The 20,625-nt window shown below is 49.1% G+C and overlaps 1 protein-coding gene across 1 annotated transcript in view; it reads left to right on the top strand.

Moving 5' to 3' along the window:
* The window catches only part of ESRRB (estrogen related receptor beta), a 103,071-nt gene that overhangs the window by 57,243 nt on the left and 25,203 nt on the right, over nt 1–20,625 (top strand). The window contains exon 3 of the mRNA XM_084891078.1: nt 8,785–8,901. Coding sequence (XP_084747204.1) covers nt 8,785–8,901 — 117 coding nt within the window. The remainder of the gene's footprint in view (nt 1–8,784; nt 8,902–20,625) is intronic.

Here is a 20,625-nt window from a genome sequence, read left to right as displayed (position 1 = left end):
GGTAGGGTGGAGTATGGGAAAGAATCCTGAGACCACGTTCAGGCTGAGGAAACAGCAGTGCATTTCAGGACCAGACGGAAGGCCAGTGCGGCCGGCCTGACTGACTGAGGGCAGAGTAGAAGGAGAGGGGGCTGGAGGGAGTTGCAGACCATGTGGGTGCCACCCTTGGATCTTCTTCCAGGTGGAATGAAAGCAATTGACGAATAAATGGACGCTGGGTGCATGGCCGAGAGGGGCTGTCAGAGGGTAAAGCCAGCCTGTACCCTCCTTAGGCTCCCAGGGCATGTGGCCAACTTCTCAGGTCACTGGGAGGCCCTGGAGCAGCTTCTGGCCTGTGACTTACTCGTGGAGGAGCTAGTGAGACAGCGGCCCTGGCACTGTGCTGCCTCTGCTCACCTGGGGCCCAGATGCAGGCCTAGAAGGAAACTCCCTGTGGAGAGGGGCAGGGGGATGATTGATGGGTTATTCTGCCTTGGACCACCTCCAGGCCTTTTGTCCTGGAGAATGAGGCTGGAGGACCGCAGGGGACACAAGACAATGGGGGGTGGGGAGTATAACAGAGACAAAGCCAGAAGTGGGTGAAAGTTGGGAGTGGGGTGCCACTCACCAGCTGGTTGACCTTGGGCAAGGATTAGGTCCATCTATACAAAGAGAGTCAACAAACCCACAGACTCAGGGTGCTGTCTGGAGTGCCCTGAAGGAATGAGAGGAAGAACCTATCACAATTCCTCTTTTCAGAGGCACAGCCACCTGCTGGGGGGAAGGTTGGGGGAGGCACAGAGATCAGAAAGGGCTTCCCAGAGGAAGGGCCATTTAAGCAGGAGTGAAAGGTGAGCCTGTGTGGCCGAGAGAACATCCAGAGCAGGGCCCAGAGGAGGTGAACTTGCTTGGCTAAGGAGGGTGGTGCTCAGGGGAAGATGCGGGGCTGGGAAAGCAGTGCAGGCTGGGAAAGCAGTGCGGGCTGGATGTAGAAGGGTTTCTGAGGCTGTGTTACTGCTGCTGTTGCAATCACCAGGCTATTAATTAGCACATTGCAGACCAGTAGTTTTATTGCTAGCTTTACCCAGTGGCCAGATAAGTTTCTATTGAACGAGTACAAAAAACGCTTCACATAAATGTTAAAGGCACCCCTTAAAATTAAATGCCCATTGCATTTTGGAGTTATTTATTACACGTTCTTAGAAGCTAATATCTTTTTAAAGTATGATACTTGGTAAAATACTGTGTAATATGAAAACATGGGCCAACTATTACAGACATGCCCAGGAAAGTCTGGTAAAATAGGGAAGGTACTTTCCGTCAGTGACACCCGGGAACTGCAAGCACAGGACGATTTAATATATATTGACTGGCCAGATTATTATGATCTCTTAATGCATAATAACCTGGCCCCACTCAGTGAGTGTGTGTGTATGTGTGTATGTATATCTTAGAGGCCTGGTGCATGAATTAGTGCATGGGTGGGGTCCAGCCAGCCTGGTCAGGGGTGGGGGGGACATGGGCGGTTGGCCAGCCTGCCTGCTGGTCGAACTCCTGGTTGAGGGGACAATTTGCATATTAGCCTTTTATTATATAGGATATACACTGAGTGGCTAGATTATTATGTGTTCAGAGATTGTAATAATCTGGCCACTCAGTGTATTTAATCTCCTAAACAAAAGAGTTCTCTCTTTCTTGCTCTTAACTTGCTCCTGCTTGACTCCCAGTGACCTGTACGCATTCGCCCACATAGCTCACAGCCATGCGGACCTCACTCATGGACCGTAGCTAGCCTGATGCTACACCAGACCCAGCTCCACCAGGAAACGGAAACTCTCTGGATGCTGGCTTTGCTTTGAGCTCTGCTAACTCCCCAGCTGCACCTCTTCCAGGACTGGATTAAGGGAAATAGGACTTGAAATCCCAAAAATATAATTCCACACAAATGAAAACCACTCGTCCTCCCATGGAGCCTCTGGAATGCTTATCCCAGTGGCACCCCAAGAACCCCACACCCACAAGAGCCTCCGTTTCTCCGATAACATTAGGAAGAATATAGAGTAATATTTCAGTGTGAGGGCCGCTTCACCTGGCTCAGAATCCCAGCTGTGCAATCTCTTGGTTGTATTAACTTGGGCGAGATCCTTAGTTTCTCTGGGCCTTGGAGTCCTTGTCAAGAAAATGAGACGAATGGGGCTAATCAACAGTTCCTGCTCCTAGAATGTTATTGCAGAAGTCAAATGAGACACACTTGTAAAATGCTTAGCTTTGAGCCTGGCATATGATAACCATCATATGAATAGCAATTGTTTTTGTTTTTTATGCTTGGCAATAGGAAACCGCTGAAGGTTTTTGAGTAGGGAATGAACCAAATCTCCTTTTAAAAAATCAATTTATTGATTTCTTTTAGAGAGAGAGGAAAGAGAGCGAGAGAGAGACAGAGAGAGAAACACCAACAATGGTCTGCCTCCTGCACGCCCCTCACTGAGGATCAAGCCTGCAATCCAGCATGTGCCCCGACCCTGATCGGGAATTGAACCGGTAACCTCCTGGTCACTCAACCACTGGGCCACACGGCAGGGCCCAAATCTTCTTTTAGTAAGGCGGTCTGGCAGTGATAGGGAAGATGGTCTGGATTTGGGGGAGCCTGGGGGCAGGGAGACCTGTGAGGAGGCAACTTAACTGTCCAGTGAAGAGATTGGCTCAGAGTCCACTCCGAAGGGCCCCAGCGGGACAGTGGCCGAAGGTTAAAGGGAGGGGCAGGCTCCAGAGACTTTTGACAGTGGAGTCAGGAAAAAAGAATCCTGGCTCCTAGATTCCTAATCTCGGCTCTTGGGGAGATAGTGAGGCCATGGCGGGGGGAGGGGGGGGGGGGGAGACACGACGACGACGACGACGACGACACACACACGACCCAGAAAGGGGGCTTTTGCTGGTGGAAGGGGTCAGGCAGGGAGGAAGAGGCTGGGGCCACGGATAAAGCTGGGCACATGCCGAGTTTGATCAGTTCACAGGGCTTACCCTGGAGAGTTGGAAACGGGGCCTAAAGTGCTCTTCAGAGGTTGTGGTTCTCAGAGCCCTGTCCCCAGGCCCAAGCTCAGGCTTCACGTGGGACCCGGTTAGAAATGCAAATTTCTGGCTCCTCCCAGACCCAGAATCCGAGGGGGTGGGGTAAACATGCCCTCCTGGAGAGCTTGTTTCTGGGAAAGCTGTTCAGAAGAAGGGGGGAAGGGGGGAAGGTGGGGCAGGAGCAGGGGCCCTGTGAGAGGAAGGGGGAAGGGAGGAGGGTATAGGAGCCTTGAAGGAGACTGAGAAGTACCAGATTTCATCAGTTCTAAGAAGCACATTCTCTCCATGTAACGTCTCTGAGTCGGCTGTGTGATTCAGAGATGTTACATACAACTGTCCGCCAGGTGACAGCTGTATGTGTTTGTCACTGCCCTCACATGTGCATTAGAGCTTGCAGGAAGGGGCCAGTGACCTGGCAGGAAACCCCGGGACAGCAACAGGACACGCTCTAGAAGCATAGCTCCCTCGTTAGCGGAGAGGACGATCCCGAAGGAAAACAGGAAAATGATGGCTTTGATAAAAAATGAGAGAGAGTCCTGGCCAATGCTCAGTGGTTAGAGCGTCTGTCCATGCACTGAAGGGTTTCAGGTTTGATTCCCAGTCAAGGGCATCTACATGGGTTGCAGGTTCCATCCGTGGCCCAGTTGGGGCATTCAAGGGAGGCAACCAATCCGTGCGTCTCTCTCACACTGATGTCTCTCTCTCTCCCCTCCCTCCCTTCCTCTCTCTCTGGAAATCAATGGGAAAAAATGTCCTCTGGTGAGGATTAAAAACAACAACAACAACAAAATGATTCTCTTTCCCCTATTTTCTCTTTCATGTAAGCACAAAAATGCTATATGATCAAACTTGTATCTAAATCTCAAAGAGCTCTTTTAATCAGAAATGAAAATGCCAGTGGCAAGGAAGCACAGTCCTGGTTTGATTGGCAGTTTTTTCTTTTCTTTCTTAGTGATACATAAAATAATGCTTCAGTCTTATCACTCAAAGCATCTTGGATTCGATGTGATAAATAGAGAGGCGGTCAGAGATGCTGTCAGACCCCTCAAGGAGAAGGGAGGTGTGGGTCTGAAGAGGTGTGAGGGGTGTCCGTGGCTTCAGGGAGGACCGAGGGCAAGGGATGGCCTTTTTTTTTTTTTTTTTTTTTTTAACAATAACCCACAACCTTCGGACCAACTCAAGGCATGGCCTTTGACACGTGGGAGGTCGCCTTTGAATTCTAGGGTTCTGTGGGTGGGGCTTTTGCTTTCAGTTCATTGGCTTTGACCAGCAGGTATTTTCAAGTGCCAGGCACTGTATTTGGATACAACCAGGGAAGACCTAGTGACCTCTCTCTCCAATGAGCTCACGGTTCAGAGGGGAGGCAACAAGCGAAACGCTGGTTGTGAGGCACTAAGCTAGCTGTTTTGTGTGTGTGTGGGGGTGTGTGTGTGTGTGTGTGATGGATAAGGCCAGTAGGGGCAAACCCAAAGGAGCAGGTGAGCTTACCTGGGAAGAGGGAAGGGAAGAGGGAAGTGTGAGGCCTGAGGCTGAAGGATGTAGAAGAGTTTGCCGGGAGGAGTTCCAGGTAGAGGGAGGGCTGAGGGCTGGGAGGTCCATGTGGTTTCCAGGGGCCTCCAATCTGGGGGCCTGTGAAGGGGGAAATTAGGGTGGACTGGTCAGAGGTGGCCAGATCACAAAGGTAGGCTCTGCCCTGGGGGTTAGATGTCATTCTTGACACAATGAGGAGCAGTGGGACGATTTCTTAAATGTACATTTTAAATTAATTTCTAATTTTTGTCAAAATAAGACATGCACATAAGTTTAAGAAGGAAATGGCAGTGTAAATTTGACAATGAAAAATAACTGTCTCTGGCCCTAGCCATCTTTTCTCCTCCCTCCATGATCCAGAATTAGCCATTTAAAAGTTCTCTTTCGCCTAGCCAGTATGGCTCAGTTTATCTTTACAAAAAACCCCTGTGTTTATGCCATTGACCATGACCCTGTCCTATTGTCCCATGCACCAGGAGGTCTGCTGCTGAGTCTTGAGTCCTCAACATCCGAGGCTTTCTGAGGTTCTACAGGACAAAGGGCTTAGTCCTTTTTCTTTTTAAAATATGTTGTTATTGCCGAGACCGGTTTGGCTCAGTGGATAGAGCGTTGGCTTGGGGACTGAAGGGTCCCGGGTTCGATTCCGGTCAAGGGCATGTACCTTGGTTGCGGGCATATCCCCAGTAGAGGGTGTGCAAGAGGCAGCTGATCGATGACTCTCTCTCATCGATGTTTCTAACTCTCTATCTCTCTCCCTTCCTCTGTGTACAAAATCAATAAAAATATATTTAAAAAAATATATATATGTTGTTATTGATTTCAGAGAGGAAGGGAGAGGGAGAGAGAGATAGAAACATCAATGATGAGAGAGAATCATTGATTGGCTGCCTCCTGCATTCCCTGCAAGGGGGATCGAGCCCTCAACATGGGCATGTGCCCTGACTGGAATTGAACTATGACCTCCCAGTTCATAGGTTGACACTTAACCACTGAGCCACACCAGCTGGGCCTTAGTTCTTATCTGGATCCCCCTCCTTAGCGACTTTGGTTTCTACTTCCTCCATTGTTCTGTGACAGTCCTCACTCAGGTACTGCCCGTTTCAGTGTGCCATGAAGAACCAGAGGTCCCTTGCCCAACCGGGTTTGGTTCAATGGGTTGAGCATCAGCCTGCAGATTGAAGGGTCCTGGGTTTGATTCCGGCCAAGGGCACATGCCTAGGTTCCGGGCTTGATCCCTCGTGTGGGCATGTGGAAGGCAGTCGATCCATGATTCTCTCTCATCTTGGATGTTTCTATCTTTCTCTCCCTTCCTCTCTGAAATTAACAATAATAATAAAAAAGAACCAGAGGTCCCTCGAGGGATCTAGCACAGGAGAGTTATTAATGTGCCACCATCGGCCAAGTGGAAGGGAGATGGAGACAGAGGAGGCTAGCACATTAGAAGGTGAGGCAAGAGATGCTTAGCACAGCCAAGGCAGAGGGGAAGGAGGGAGGAAATATCAGGGGAGTGGGATAAAAAGGCTCTTAGAAATATCCCGGATGCCACCTCAGTATCTGACCTGGTGATGGGTGGCCAGTGGCCCCTTTGCTAAGACGAGGAGCACAGTAAGAGGAACTTGCTGGATGAGGATGGGTGCTGTGTGAGGAGCCTAAGGGACTTGCAGGTGGAAATAAGCAGCAGGTAGATGGGTAGTGGTGTGAAGCACCGGTAGAAAGTCTAGCTGCCCGTCCTTACCAGCTCCCGGATAGCCGAAGCTTGTAGCAGGAATGAGATAATGCAACCAAGGGGGAAGGAGGAGGGGGGCAGGAGGAGGGGAGGGAGGAGAGCTGAGGACAGTGGACCACACAGAGGGGAAGGGATAGTCTCTGGCCCCCAGGAGTGAGATGGAGAAGGGAGTGGAACCTGCCAGCCTAGCCTGCTCACGCCCGCAGTTTAACATGTGTCCATTCAGACTCTGGGGTTTGCCAGCATCCCTGGCAGCCATTTACCTAAGCTCAACAGCCCCGTCCCTGAGCTCCAAGAGAGGGCGGCTGCCCCTGCCCTTGTTCAAGGACAGAGGCTGATGGCCCTGGCTTTCCGGCTGCTGGGGAGCAGGATCAGAGAGTGGATGGTGGCAATTTCCCCTCTGGCGCAAGTTAACAGAAATCCAGGTCAGACTGTGGGCTTGCCTGCTGCCCTCCCACAGGCACACGGCATCGGCTCTGAGGTCCAGCTGTGGGCGGCCCGTCGTAATGCTCTCGGGTGTCAGAATGGGTGGCTCGCTTCAGGTGACACTGAGCAAAGACTGCCCCAGAGCCTTTGGCTGTGTGCACCCCGGCAGCCCTGCCGAGATGTGAAATAGCCTGGTGACCTTGAACACGTGCCGCCGTGTGCGGGCGTCACACCACCTTTATGTGCTTGCTGTCACCGAAACCGCACAGTTTTATGAGCTGGAACCTGTGCCCCTTTAACCGATGAGGAAACAGAGAGGTTAAGGGACTTGCCTGCCTGCAGTGGAGTCTGCATGTGTCTGTAGTGGGTACACTTCCAAGTTAGAACCCTGAAATGTTTTATTTGTTTGTTTTTAATGTAAATTCTTTGTTGTTGAAAGTATTGCACATATCTCCTGTTTCCCCACTGATCCCACCCCCCAGCACATGCCTTTGCCCCCACACTGTCTGTATCCATGGGTTATGCTTCATGCGTACAAGTCCTTTGGGAGAACCCTGAATTTATGCCATTGACCATGACCCTGTCCTATGAGAGCCCCCCTCCCCAAACCTGCCACACCTGAGCTTGGGGGGTGGTGATGATGATATGCATGTGTATATGTGAGTGTGTATGTGTGTGTGTGTGTGTGTGTGTGTGTGTGTGAGAGAGAGAGAGAGAGAGAGAGAGAGAGAGACAGAGAGACAGAGAGAGACAGACAGAGAGAGAAAGACCGAGAGACCTCTCCCTCCTCTGGAGCTCTCCTAGACTGCCCTCAAGAGACCACGGGAATTCCAATGAATTAATCTCATCACTTTATCGAGGAGGCACTTACAGAAATTACAAGGCCACCAGCCTGGCTTCGCTGGCAGTCAGCCTCTGGGGCCATAAAACAAATTGAAAGGAACAAAAATAAATAAATAAAGTTAGAAAACTCTCTTTCTCTCTCTCTCTCTCTCTCTCTCTCTCTCTCTCTCTCTCTCTCTCTCTCTTTCTCTCTCTCTCTCTCTCTCTCTCTCTCTCACACACACACACACACACACACACACACACACAGAGAGAGAGAGAGAGAGAGAGAGAGAGAGAGAGAGAGAGAGGCCTGAATCACTCAGTTCCAGGAACTGGTAAGGATGCAGAGCAGCAGGGGTTGAGGCTGGAGCCAGGGGTGGGCGGGGCCAGATTCTACAGAGCTTTAAGTCTGGGTAGACTTGGGTAAATTAGTTTAAGTATAGAGCTTATTTTTTTTTAAATTTTATCATCTTATCAAATATTGAAATTGTTTCCCAAGAAGCCAGAGTGACTTAAGAAACAGATAAGGTATAGGCAGCAGAGAGGGGCACATGGAATCTTAATTCCTTCCCTTCCTGTCCTCTCGCATCCCAGCATGCTGCCTGCAGGAAATGGGATGGGAAAGGTGTGGAGGTGTGGGCTGACTGAGAGAGAGAGAGAGAGAGAGAGAGAGAGAGAGAGAGAGAGAGGGGATTGAGGTCTTAAGCTACCCTGGGCCAATCAGCCTCTTCGAGCCTGTTTCCTCACCTTAGAATGGGGCTAGGAGCACTCACCCAGCCACTGTGAGTACTCAATATCCAGTCAGCCACGTTGTCCTTGGGATTCAATCGTTTCATTACTTCCAAGCACTTTGTGGTGGTGGAACCTGGCTCCTGGCGGTTTTCAGAAAAACCCATAGAAAGTGAGTTCCATGTGCCACTGGGGAGCCTGAGGTACACAGAAGCCTGAGGAACCCCGCAGGGAGCTCTCAGGTCCCAGCTCAGTGGGTGACCTTTCTTCAAAGCTGTGGTGCCTGGCCCACCCAGACTCGGGAACGGGGGTCTCCGTATTTAAGAGAGTTGGAAACAGTTTGGCAAGTACCTCAGAGCACCTACTCAGAACCACTGCCCTGTGGGAGCCACGGTGTGGTGGGCAGGGTAGGTCTGGCCAATGGATCCCCATCCGGTCTCTGGCCGGCGGGTGGGGGCCCCCCGCATGGCACCTGGCAACCTGTCTGTGTCTGCTTCCAGGGAACATCGAGTACAGCTGCCCGGCCACCAACGAGTGTGAGATCACCAAGCGGAGGCGGAAGTCCTGCCAGGCCTGCCGCTTTATGAAATGCCTCAAAGTCGGGATGCTGAAGGAAGGTAAGAGGCCCGCCCGCCAGGGCTCACCGGGAGTCTCAGAGTACCCGCAAGCTGTGGATAGCTCCAGGCCAGCGCATGTGCACACGGCTCCAGGGGTCCCCAGACCCTAGAAGTCCCTCTGGGCATCCCAAGTTAAGACCTGCTCCCTGGAGTGCCCATCCTTCCTTTGTCACACACCCTGTAAGCAGGCTCGCAGCCTCCAGACCCCGCCTGGCTTTTCACTCCTAAAGGATTTGGGGGCACCAACCTGGCTCAGTGGTGGAGCATCGACCTATGAACCAGGAGATAGTGGTTCGATTCCCGATTGGAGCACACGCCTGGGGTCCAGCCTGGAGAGGCCCTTCCAGGAGCTCTGCCTGGAGGAGGAAGGGCGGCCACCAGAGCACGGCCCTCCCCACCGCTTCCCAGCACTGGCACTTCTGAGCCCAGTGGGGGAAAGATGCCACAAAGGCTCCTCGTGTGGACAAAGCTGAGCTCCGCTGTTTCCTTTCTGTCCCCTCTCCCAGGGCAGAGCCTTGGCGAGACCCTGGGATCTGCAGCTCCGCGGGGACTGGCCCCCTCAGGAGGTGTGTGCCTCACTGAGAAGCCTTGCCAGGCAGGGCTCTTGGCAGCTGCCCTGCTCCTGCTTTTGTTTGGGTGTCTCCCCAACAGCCCCCCCCCCCCACAACCCCCCTCGCCTCACTTGCCTCCTGTGCAGGAGCCCAGACCCCCTGCCTCCTGTTTCCCTCTGGCTCTGACCTGACTCTGAAAGGCAAGCGCCAGCCTTTGCCGGGGCTGCTCCGTTCTCTAAGATCCCACAGCAGGCCTCGGGCTTGGGGATGGTGTGGCGCTGGGGTCCTGGGTCCTGGGAGAGAGGTTCTGGGGAAGAGGAGAATGTGGATGCCAGTCTCCCCTTCTTCCCCATCTCACCTACACATCTGAACCCTGTTCCCATCCTCCATGCTGCAGCTCTGGATGCCTTTTACAGGGTCCCCCCCCCCTTTTTTTTTTCTCACTTTAATTTACTTTAAATTATATTTTTATTGATTTCAGAGAGGAAGGGAGGAGAGAGATAGAAACATCAATGATAGAGAAGCATTGATTGGCTGCCTCCTGCACGCCCCCTACTGGGGATTGAGCCTGCAAACCAGGCATGTACCATGACCAGAAATCAAACCGTGACCTCCTGGCTCATAGGTCAACTGACACTCAACCACAGATCCATGCTGGCTAGGCCCTTTCTTTTTAAAAAAGAAAGTGAGGACTCGAGGACATGCTTAGAGAGGGAGAGGAGCATTGATGTGAGAAAGATTGACCAGCTGTCTCTCCAAACATGCCTCCACCAGGAGTGGAACCTGCATGTGCCCTTACGATGAAGGGGGTGGGGCAGTAGCTGCTGGGAGAGGTCAGGTCTGGTTCTGTTGGCTCAGCTTCTACCTGGAGGCTGCTGTTGGCTCTGGAACCCATGACAGTGGAATGTGGGTGATGTCCAGGGTTTGGTCTTGCTTTAAGCAAACACAGGGCATAAAAATTTGTATTTTCATGGGGAAAAAGTGATTATTCTCTTTATAAAGAATTGAATACAGACTCTGCACCAGGTTAGGAGTTGGTGCTGTGTCCTCCTCCTGGCTCTGGGGAATTCTTGATGTTCATATTATTCTCATTCGGGCTTCCATTTCTTCACCTGTAGAGCAGGGATGTTGAAACCGGCTCTCGAACCTTAACCAGTTTGGCTCAGTGGATAGAGCATTGTCATGCGACCAAAGGCTCCCAGGTTTGATTCTGGTCAAGGGCACATACCTTGGTTGCAGGCTTCTTCCCAGTCCAGGGCCTGGTTGGGATGCTTGCAGGAGGCAACCAATCAATATGCTTCTCTTACATAGATATTTCTCTGTCTTTCCCTCTCTCTTCCACTCTCCCAAAAAATCAATGGGAAAATATCCTCAGGGGAGGATTAAAAGAAAAAGAATCTGACTCTCCATCCCGGAGGCAAGTCAAGGTGGGGACCACGTGGACAACTCCTTGGTGAAATGCACTGTGGGATTGCTTTAAGATGTCAGCTTCCTGGGCATGTTGTAATAGTGTTTGACTCAAGGATAGTCTCGTCTGCACTCAACTTTTCAGCGGCCTTCCCATTGCGTGGGTTGGCTGGGGGCTCTGAGAGGAGGCATCTGTCTTGGGTTGGCCTCTTGTCTGGGGTCTAAAATCAGGATAAGGGGTTTCCCTGGGAAGCCAGTGAGGCTCTTCCCCATAGGCCTGACAGCCTCTAAGCCAGTAGAACCTGGAAAAATATTAGCTGCATTTCACAGGGTCTCCCAAGTCCTTAGCACAGCTCTGGGCTTTCAGCAATCCTCCCTAGACAGCTTGTCTCTGCAAACTTCTCCTCACCTCCCATCTCCCCCCAGCCCCCAGCCCCCCAGTCCCACTCCATTTCCTCCTCCCATCAGCCCCTGCCTGCCTTTCCCCAAGTGTTTTCTAAAAGATATTTGATTTCAGTGAAAGCTAGGCTGACATCGATGCAATGTGCTCTCACCCTTTGTGCTGGTTGGAAGGCAGAGGGCTCCTCCGGGGACTCTGGGTAATTGGGTTAGTGGCCAGCTCATGTCAGGAAATTAAAAGGAGGCCCCGATCAGGTTCCCGCTGCATGGGATTTAATGGCTTTGTATTTTATAGAGTATTCTGCCTCTAGCCCATGCCAGAAGTACCACGTTTCTGGCCTTTTGAATTAAGAGATGGCTAACCTTTAAAAATGCTTTTTCTTTTCCAAAATACATTCATGTTATGAAACAAACTGCCTCTCCTGCATTTCAGAGAATAGCTTTGAACTAGAGCCGGAGACCTCGGATATATGTTTGTATCCTCCAACCACTTTCTATCCTATGTACACACACACACTCACACTTGCACACATGCGTGCATATACACATATGTCTGATGGCTCACAAGATCATCCCAGTGGCCTGAAGCCTCTGGGCCACTCAGGCACAATGACCTGTGACCTCTGGCCAGGAAAGCGTGGATGGAAAGGAGTGCAGGGGATGGTCTTATCTGTGCTGAGTCCTTATTACTGCTCATTCAGGCTCTCTGTTTCAAGCATTGGGTAACAGGATTAGGGGCCATACAGACCCAGGAAAACCCTAGTACCATGTTTCCCCGAAAATAAGACATCCTCCGAAAATAAGACCTAGCGCAACTTTGGGAGAAAAAAAAAATAATATAAGACACTGTCTTATTTTCAGGGAAACAGGGTATCACCACGTATCAGCTCTGTGGGCAATTTACTTATGACTCTTTAAGCCTCCCCCTCCTCCTCTATAAAACGGGAATAATAATGACCATTTGAATTTGCTCCCACTTTACAAGGACAGCCCCTAGAGTTGTGCCACAAAGTAGGGTGTTGGTCATTGGTTTGAGATAGGTACCCATCATCCTATTATAAAGTTGGTTTTCCTCTGTGATCCAGAAGGCACTGTTGACTCTCACAGCCTTTCTCCCCACTCCTTGAATGATGACCTTCCTTCACATTTTCCTGAAAAAATAAAATAGAAGCAGTCATGTGGGGGAATTTCTTACCCTTCTGCTATTGAATCCACAAACCAACCTGCTTGATTTCTGCATTCACTCCTGTTAGAGCCGGCTCTGCTCCTATCAGAAGCCAGTCCACCACCTGTGCTCCAAATCCCTCTTCTTTATCAAGGACTTCACTCCTAGAGCAGCGTCTCTGCTTCCAGCACCATCGCGCTCTGCCTCACTCACGAGTGGCTCATTTTCTTTTTTAAAATATATTTTTATTGATTTCAGAGTGTCAGGGAGAGGGAGAGAGAGACATAAACATCAATGATGAGAGATAATCATTGATTGGCTGCTTCCTGCACGGCCCCTACTGGGGATCGAACCCAAAACCCAGGCATATGCTCTTGACTGGAATTGTACCTGGAACCCTTCAGTCCTCGGGCTGACGCTCTATCCACTGAGCCAAACTGGCTAGGGCGAGTGGCTCATTTTCATCAACACACAATCTCCTATACTTTGGTTCTCCTATTTTGAAAACAAAATTAAAATGCATAACTGTATTTTGAGTCTTTATCTCCATCCTGCTATTGTTTCATTACTCTTCTCCCTTCTCAACAAAACTTTCCCAAGGAAGTTGTCAGATTTACTATATCTGCTTCCTTACTCCAAAAAGTAAACACTGAGTAGATCCAGAAAAATATTTATAATACTGCACATTATATTAGGGTAAGCTAAGCTTCTGAGAGAGAGGCACTCCTTTCCTCCCTCAAAAACCAAAACAAACAAATAAACCAGAAACTTTGGCTTATAAAAGTTTAGTTCTCTCTCATCTCTCATGTGATAGTCAACAGTCAGAGGTTTTCCAGGATTGATTGGCAGCTTGGCCATCCTTAGCAATTGGCTTCCATGTGTGGACCCAGTCCTCCATCCCCTAGACTCTAATTTCTGTTCATCATGGGACTCCATAAAGAGAAAGAAGTGACAAATGAGATTTTTACAATGCTAACAACCTTTTAGCATTGTAAAAATGAGAGCCAGAACATTCAAAGGGCGGGACTTAGAAGGGGCACATGGCCCTGTCATTCACAATCCATTGGAGAACCTGGTCACATGGCCATACTGCTCTGCAAGGAATTCTGGGAATTGTAGTCACTAACTGGGATACCATGTGCTCAGTTAAAATTCTTGTTATGGAAGAGGGAATAACATTTTAGAGGACAAGCATTGTTAAACTGTTTTTGACTTAATTATACTGATTTACCACATGAGTTCAGATGTTCTGGTTGCTCCATATACTCACCCTTTTTACATTTTTTGCTGGTGAGTGTAAAGTGGTGTCTTCTTACTGCTTTGATACATATTTTCTCGACTATGAGATAAGCATATTTTACATGTTTATTGGCCACTTGGGATTCCTTTTCTGGGAGGGGCTTGTCCAAGCCTTTCCCTATTTTTATAGTTTCTGTTTGCTTGTTTGCTTGTTTATTAATAGTTGTAGAAATCTTTACATATTCTGGTCATTTTGTAAGACCTTTTCAGTTGTTAGCATTGTAAAAATCTCATTTGTCACTCCTTTCTCTTTATGGAGTCCCATGATGAACAGAAATTAGTTATTTTATTAAATGGAGTTTATCTTTTCCTTTCTGGCTTGCATGTTTATGTCATTTAAAGACTATTTTCCTAACCTGCTTTGTAAAGATGTTTCCTTAATCTGCCTTACCCACTTGTGTCTTTGGTCCCGATGGAGTTGAGTTTTGCATCCGATAAGCCGGTCACCTTCAGTTTACTCCAGTGGACTTCATTTCTGACCACACAGAACCTGCCCTTCGCAGCGCCTGAATTGCCAAACCTAGCTTCTGCTTACTCCTCCTCTCGGCAATAGTATTTCAAACAATTTTCCAGCCCTCCTTGGACCTTTTTATCTTTGCTTTTCTGACACCGTGCTTGCCTTACCTCTCTGACCATGCTTTTTAGTCTTTTTTGCAAGCTCCCCCTCTTTCCTCCTGACCTGTATATTTTTGTGTTATTCTGGATGTGGAACCAGGCCCTCTTCTTCTCTGACACCCTGCAGGTGATCTCAGACTAGGTACAGATGACCCTCAGTCTTAACCTCCAGTTCTAGCTCCTTCCCTGCATTTAAGACTCCAGAATCTGACTGTCCTACTGGCATTTCCACTTGGATCCTTTACAAGGCATCAAAGATTCAACACATCTAGAGAGGAACTCTAGATTTCCCCCACCCCTCCCTCCACCATTCCAGGCTTCCCCATTTTCGGAATGGCATCTCTGAATGACCATTGCTCAAGCGAAACCTAGCAGCCACCCGTAGGTTTTGGCCTGCATAGCAGTGTGATGCTCCTCCTGAGTCAACGTCCAAAATGCATTTCAGATCTGCCTCTCTGACCCTGGCCTTGGTCCAGGGAAGCAAGTTTCCAGACTGGACTTCTGATTCTTATTCATCCGACTCCCACAGCAGCTAGAGTGGGCTTTTCAAACCCTAATAGGATTCTGCTGCTCTGCTTTGCATTGTTCAGGGATGTTCTATTGCACTTTGAATAAAATCTAAGCACTTGACTCTGGTCTTCAAGACCCTGCTCAACCTAGCCCCTCCCCACCTCTTCAGTGGCATCTCGCACCACCATTCCTTTCCTGCTCCTCCCATCTACTCCGTGGCAGCCTCGCCAGCTTACTTGTGATCCTCAAGCACAACACACAGGGTCCTCGGGCTATTTCCTCTGCCTAGAATGCTCTCCGCAACGTAAATGCCATCTTCGTTTCTATTGTAGCCCATTGTGTACTTTCTATGAATTTCTCCCGGTCTGAAATGATCTTATTCATTCTTTTGTTTGTATTCTTGTTCACCCTGACAGCCTCTCACACAATTGTTCTTGATTCAGGAACTCACAAATCCTTTTGAAAATCCAGCGAAACTCTATCATAAAACATACGCAAGTACCAGCACATAAAATTTTGCTGACAATTTAAGAGCTTTGCAGAACTAAGAGGTTCCTGAAGCCAGGTTGAGAGCTGATGTTGCAGAATCAGACTTTTAGAAATAGAGAGGACCTGAGGAACCATCGGGACCCCGGGTGGCCTTTAATTGGACTCTCTCCCCTAGGGTGAGGCGTGGCTGCCTAGAGTGCATGATTGAAAGGCTTCTTAGGCTGTTGTCGGGTCAGTAGGCAAGAGTGTTGTGATTGATTAGCAATGTCTGCCACAGACTGGGAAAGGGAAGGCAGTGATATTGCCGAGAGCTCTTTGCCAAGTCTGACCTGGTGCATCTGAATTTAAATGATTTCCCCAAGGCCACACAGTTAGTAAATAACAAAGCTGGATGGAGTCTAGTCTGCTGGGTTATGTAAGAGTTCCTTCTAAGAAGCCCATTTCAACTCAAGGAGATGGCTTGGCCAGTAGCAAAGCCCATAGTACTTCCTCAAAAGGGAGAAAAGAAGAAGGGAAGGGTAAGGGAGGTTGGGCTGAAGTAATTTTTCCTTGGAAGGTGTATATTTTGGGGGACTTCCTAGCAGTGAGGAATGCAGCCATAGCTGCCAATGTTGTTGGGGAAATGACCCCCTGGGTGAGAAGGATCCCCAAGAGAAAGCAGTGCCAGGTGGACACTTTCCTAACAGGCAGGAGGCCAGAGGCTCATCCCTCAGTACCATTGCACCCACCCTGGAGCAGTCTGCATTGCACCGGGATATCAGGTGGCCTGCGTGCTTCTCCACTTCTTGGCCTTCATTGAGTCTCTTGTGAGGCACTTGTCACTATGACGATATGGCACCGGGATAAGAGGCAGCCCCCAATAGCCATCCTTCCCAAGGTCTCAAGGTGAGCTCACCTGTCATCCAGAAATCCCCACAGGACAGGTGGCTGGGGGCAGTCCCACATATGCAGGGGATGTGGATGAGTGGTTAGGGCATGCTGCTGGGGCACCCATCGGCATACCCCCTGACCCACAGCCTCTGGGCCCACAGGAGCCCAGGATACCCACATCAACCTTGGGTGGTTTTCTCCTCTTCCTGGAGATGGTCAGCTGTGCATTGGGAGGACATAGAGGCAAAGAGTCAACCGCCAAGACCCTTGAGAAGAATGTGGGTCAGATAAAAGTATTGGGAGGGGGAAATGGAGAGGGGGGGGTGATGCAGTGCTCCCCAGGCCTGGCAGATAGTCAGAACATTAGAAGAGCTATGAAAAATTACCCATTCCTGGACATCACCCCAGAGCCACTGGCACAGGGTAAGTCCTCCACGTGGGTGTAGCTCAAAGGCTTTCCAGGGCATTCTATGATGATACAGGATGGGCCAAGGAGATGGGCCTGGAGATCCCAGTTCAGCTCCTCCCTCTGACATTTCCTGGTTGTGTGACCATGAGCAAGTCACCTGTTCTTTCTGAGCCTCCCTTCCCAAGTGGGAAAATAATAATGTCTTCTACCTCCTGTCCCAGGGTTCCGCAGACCAACGGAGATATGGAAACAGCTCTGTTAACTGTGAAGCATTTCATTGCATGTCCATGAATCTGCTTCATCGTTAATATGCCAAGGGCATTGGATATGAAGGAAGAGAGAGGGGTTTCTGAGTAAGAGGAGGGGAAGGGTCTTGACCATGAAAACTTTGCATGTCAGGAGAGATCCCGCCCTAACGTGTGGACAGCGGCTCCGCAGAGGAGGCTGGAGAAGGACACGGGCTCCGAGGCCTTGTCTGAGCCTTTCCCGCCGGGAGAGAAACATGACAGGGGCAGCGCCGGGGATGGGCTCGGGGCCAGGGGCAGGGCCACGCTTTTCCGAGCGCTGCCGGCTATTTTTAGCGCCTGGGTATAAATGAAAGAAATTTAAACTGCCCCCCGCTGCTGCCACCCTGCACACTCGGCTATTTTTACTTCCGAAAGACTGGGCTCCGGTCCAGCTTATGGAGGGAAACAGAGAAGAAAGGTGGAGGGTCGGGGTGGGGGGTGGACAATTGGGAATTAGTTTTCTTCCATTAAGAAAAAAGCAGAAGCCCGATGTTATCTGTCAGCAAGTGGACATCCGATCCAGGATGTGGCAGCCACCAGCCCTGGGCGCTCTGGGCACTCCGGCATGCCTGCAGTGGGATAGAGAGGTCAGCGGGTGGGGCGTGGGTTGCAGAGAGGATTGGGGAGCCCCGCTCTCCTCCTCCCAAGGTGTGTTTCTGCCCCAGAGGGGCCTGCAGCTGTTTTCTTTTCTTTTTTTTTTTTTTTAATATATTTTATTGATTTTTTTACAGAGAGGAGGAGAGAGGGATAGAGAGCTAGAAACGTCGATGAGAGAGAAACATCGACCAGCTGCCTCTTGCACAGCCCCTACCGGGGATGTGCCCGCAACCAACGTACATGCCCTTGACCAGAATCGAACCTGGAACCCTTGAGTCCGCAGGCCAACACTCTATCCACTGAGCCACGGCCAAGCATCTTTTTTTATTTTTTAAATATATTTTATTGATTTTTCACAGAGAGGAAGAGAGAGGGATAGAGACTTAGAAATGTCGATGAGAGAGAAACATCGACCAGCTGTCTCCTGCACACCCCCCACTGGGGATGTGCCCGCAACCAAGGTACGTGCCCTTGACCGGAATCGAACCTGGGACCTTTCAGTCCGCAGACCGATGCTCTACCACTGAGCCAAACCGGTTTCGGCGCCTGCAGCTGTTTTCTGTGCCCTAAGCCGGGGAGTGGGATTGGATACTGCAGATGTGGAGACAGCAGCTGAGGGATGAGACTTAGGAGGGGGTTGAGGGGTCTTTCTCCTCTGCCCTCTGCCCTTGGCACATATTCAGGAGAGCACAGTGTTGGAGCTGTGTGCCCTGGCACAACCTCTCTGAACCTCAGTTTCTTCTGGTTTTTCATTTAACGCGTCTGGCCCATGGCAGTTATAGCAAAGGGGGTGTGTTTCTCCCTCTTCTGAGCAGGAAAGCAGGCAGTTGAGGCCCAGACCCTACCACCTTCAATAGCAGATGAAAGGAAAGAAAGTACTATAAAGTGTCTACTGTGTACCAAGCACTTTGCCATGTTTCACATATTTTATGTTATTTAATTCCTCTAACCTGAGAAAGGTGAAACATGTAAAAAAATCTTTTCACAGCTTTATTTGAGGTAAAATTCACCCATTTAAAGTATGCAAATCAATGGTTTTTAGGTATATTACATTGTTAGTGGTTTTTTAATCATGGAAAAATATGTAAAGTAATAAGATGCCCACTTTAAAACCCATTTTTAAATGTACAATTTAGTGACATGAAGTACATTCACAATGTTTTGCAACCATCACTATTATTTCCAAACTTTTTTTTTTAATATTGTTTATTGATTTTTTACAGAGAGGAAGGGAGATAGAGAGAGAGTTAGAAACATCGATGAGAGAGAGTCATCGATCAGCTGCCTCTTGCACATCCCCCACTGGGGATGTGCCCGCAACCAAGGTACATGCCCTTGACCGGAATCGAACCCTGGTCCTTCCAGTCTGCAGGCTGAAGCTCTATCCACTGAGCCAAACCGGTTTTGGCTCCAAAACTTTTTTATTATCTCAAACAGAAACTGTATTCATTGAACAATAACTCCTCATCCTTCCTGCCCTCTAACCCATGGCGACCCTCAACCTCAATCTACTTCCAGTCTATTCTAGGTATTTCTTATGAGAGAAATCATACAATACTTCTCATTTTGTGTCTGGATTATTTCACTTAGTATGTTTTCCAAGTCCATCAGTATCATAGTATGTATCAGAACTTTATCCCTTTTTATGACTGAGTATAGTGTCACATTTGTTTGTGTGAATAGTGTGTATAGCACCACATTTTATTTATCCCTTCATCTTTCAATAGATAATTGGGTTGCCTCACCTTTTGGCTATCTATATATATAAAAGCCTAAGAGCCTCTCCTACCGTTCGACTGTTTGCCTGGTAGTTATGATTCACAATGACCACCAGGGGGCAGATGCTCCAACCAGTAGAGGAGGGAGACTGCTGGGGCACTATCGGCCCCGAATCTGCTTCACTGCACCCCAGACCCAGAGAGAAGGGAGCCCAATTCTGGGGTACATCACCCAAGAACTGCCCGCTCATAATCTGGGACCCTTCAGGTTTCAGCCCGGTCCCTTCAGGCCAGGCCAAGGAATCAGTGCACTGGGCCTCTAGTTGTGAATAATGTTGCAATGAACATTGGTGTGCAAGTATCTGAATTCCTGATTTCAATTCTTTTACATATATACCCAGGAGTGGAAATACTTGGTCATATGATAATTCTGTTTAGCTTTTTGAAGAATCACTAAGCTGTTTTATACAATGGCAACATCATTTTATATTTCCTCAAGTACTTACAGTTTTTTAATTAACCTTTTAATTTCAAGATCATTGTAGATTCACATGCAAGTGTAAGAAATAATACAGGAGGTTCCATATACTGTTACCCAGTGTCTCCAGTGGTAACATCTTGTAAAACAATAAGACAATATCTCAGCAGACAATTGACTTGACTATATCAATCAAGATATAGGACATTTTCAAGAGTTAAGTATTTTTAATATTAATAGTAGCTTCTTTTCTTTGGTATTTTCTATGTGCCATCTATAATATTTTCAGTGCCTCACATGTGTTAACTCACTTAATCCTCACAACAATCCTACAAGATAAGTACTATTATTAGCCCCGTTTTACAGGTGCAGAAACGGAGGCACAGAGAAGTGAAGAAGTAGTAAGGGGTAGAGTTAGGGCTGACCATGGCCTCGTGCTTTTTTCTTCTGCACCAGAGGGCTCCACGCAGTTGCTTCTCTCAAAGTAAACACAGTCACTGAGGTAGGCGTAGGAAGCCACAGTCAGGAAGGCCCCTGGGCGCTTGCATCCAGGTGTGATGATGGAGCATCTCAGCATCTAGGTTACTCCTTCTATTCACCTTGTCTGCCCTTCCCCCCACTTCCTTGCCAGGAAGACCAAGTCCATCCCACCTCCCTGCTGTCTTGGTCAGGGTTGGGCCTGAGCAGATGTGAGAACTGGGGCTGCATTTAGAGGTCAAAGTCGCCGAAACCGGTTTGGCTCAGCGGTAGAGCGTAGGTCTGTGGACTGAAGAGTCCCAGGTTCAATTCCGGTCAAGGGCATGTACATTGGTTGCGGGCACATCCCGGTAGGGGTTGTGCAAGAGGCAGCTGGTCGATGTTTCTCTCTCATCGACATTTCCAGCTCTCTATCCCTCTTCCTTCCTCTCTGTAAAAATCAATAAAATATAT

This window comes from Pipistrellus hanaki (genome assembly GCF_964339955.1).
Source record: "Pipistrellus hanaki genome assembly, chromosome: 1".
Classification (NCBI taxonomy): domain Eukaryota; kingdom Metazoa; phylum Chordata; class Mammalia; order Chiroptera; family Vespertilionidae; genus Pipistrellus; species Pipistrellus hanaki.
Note: the sequence above shows the minus strand (reverse complement) of the source record. Positions and strands in the feature narration are given on the sequence as shown.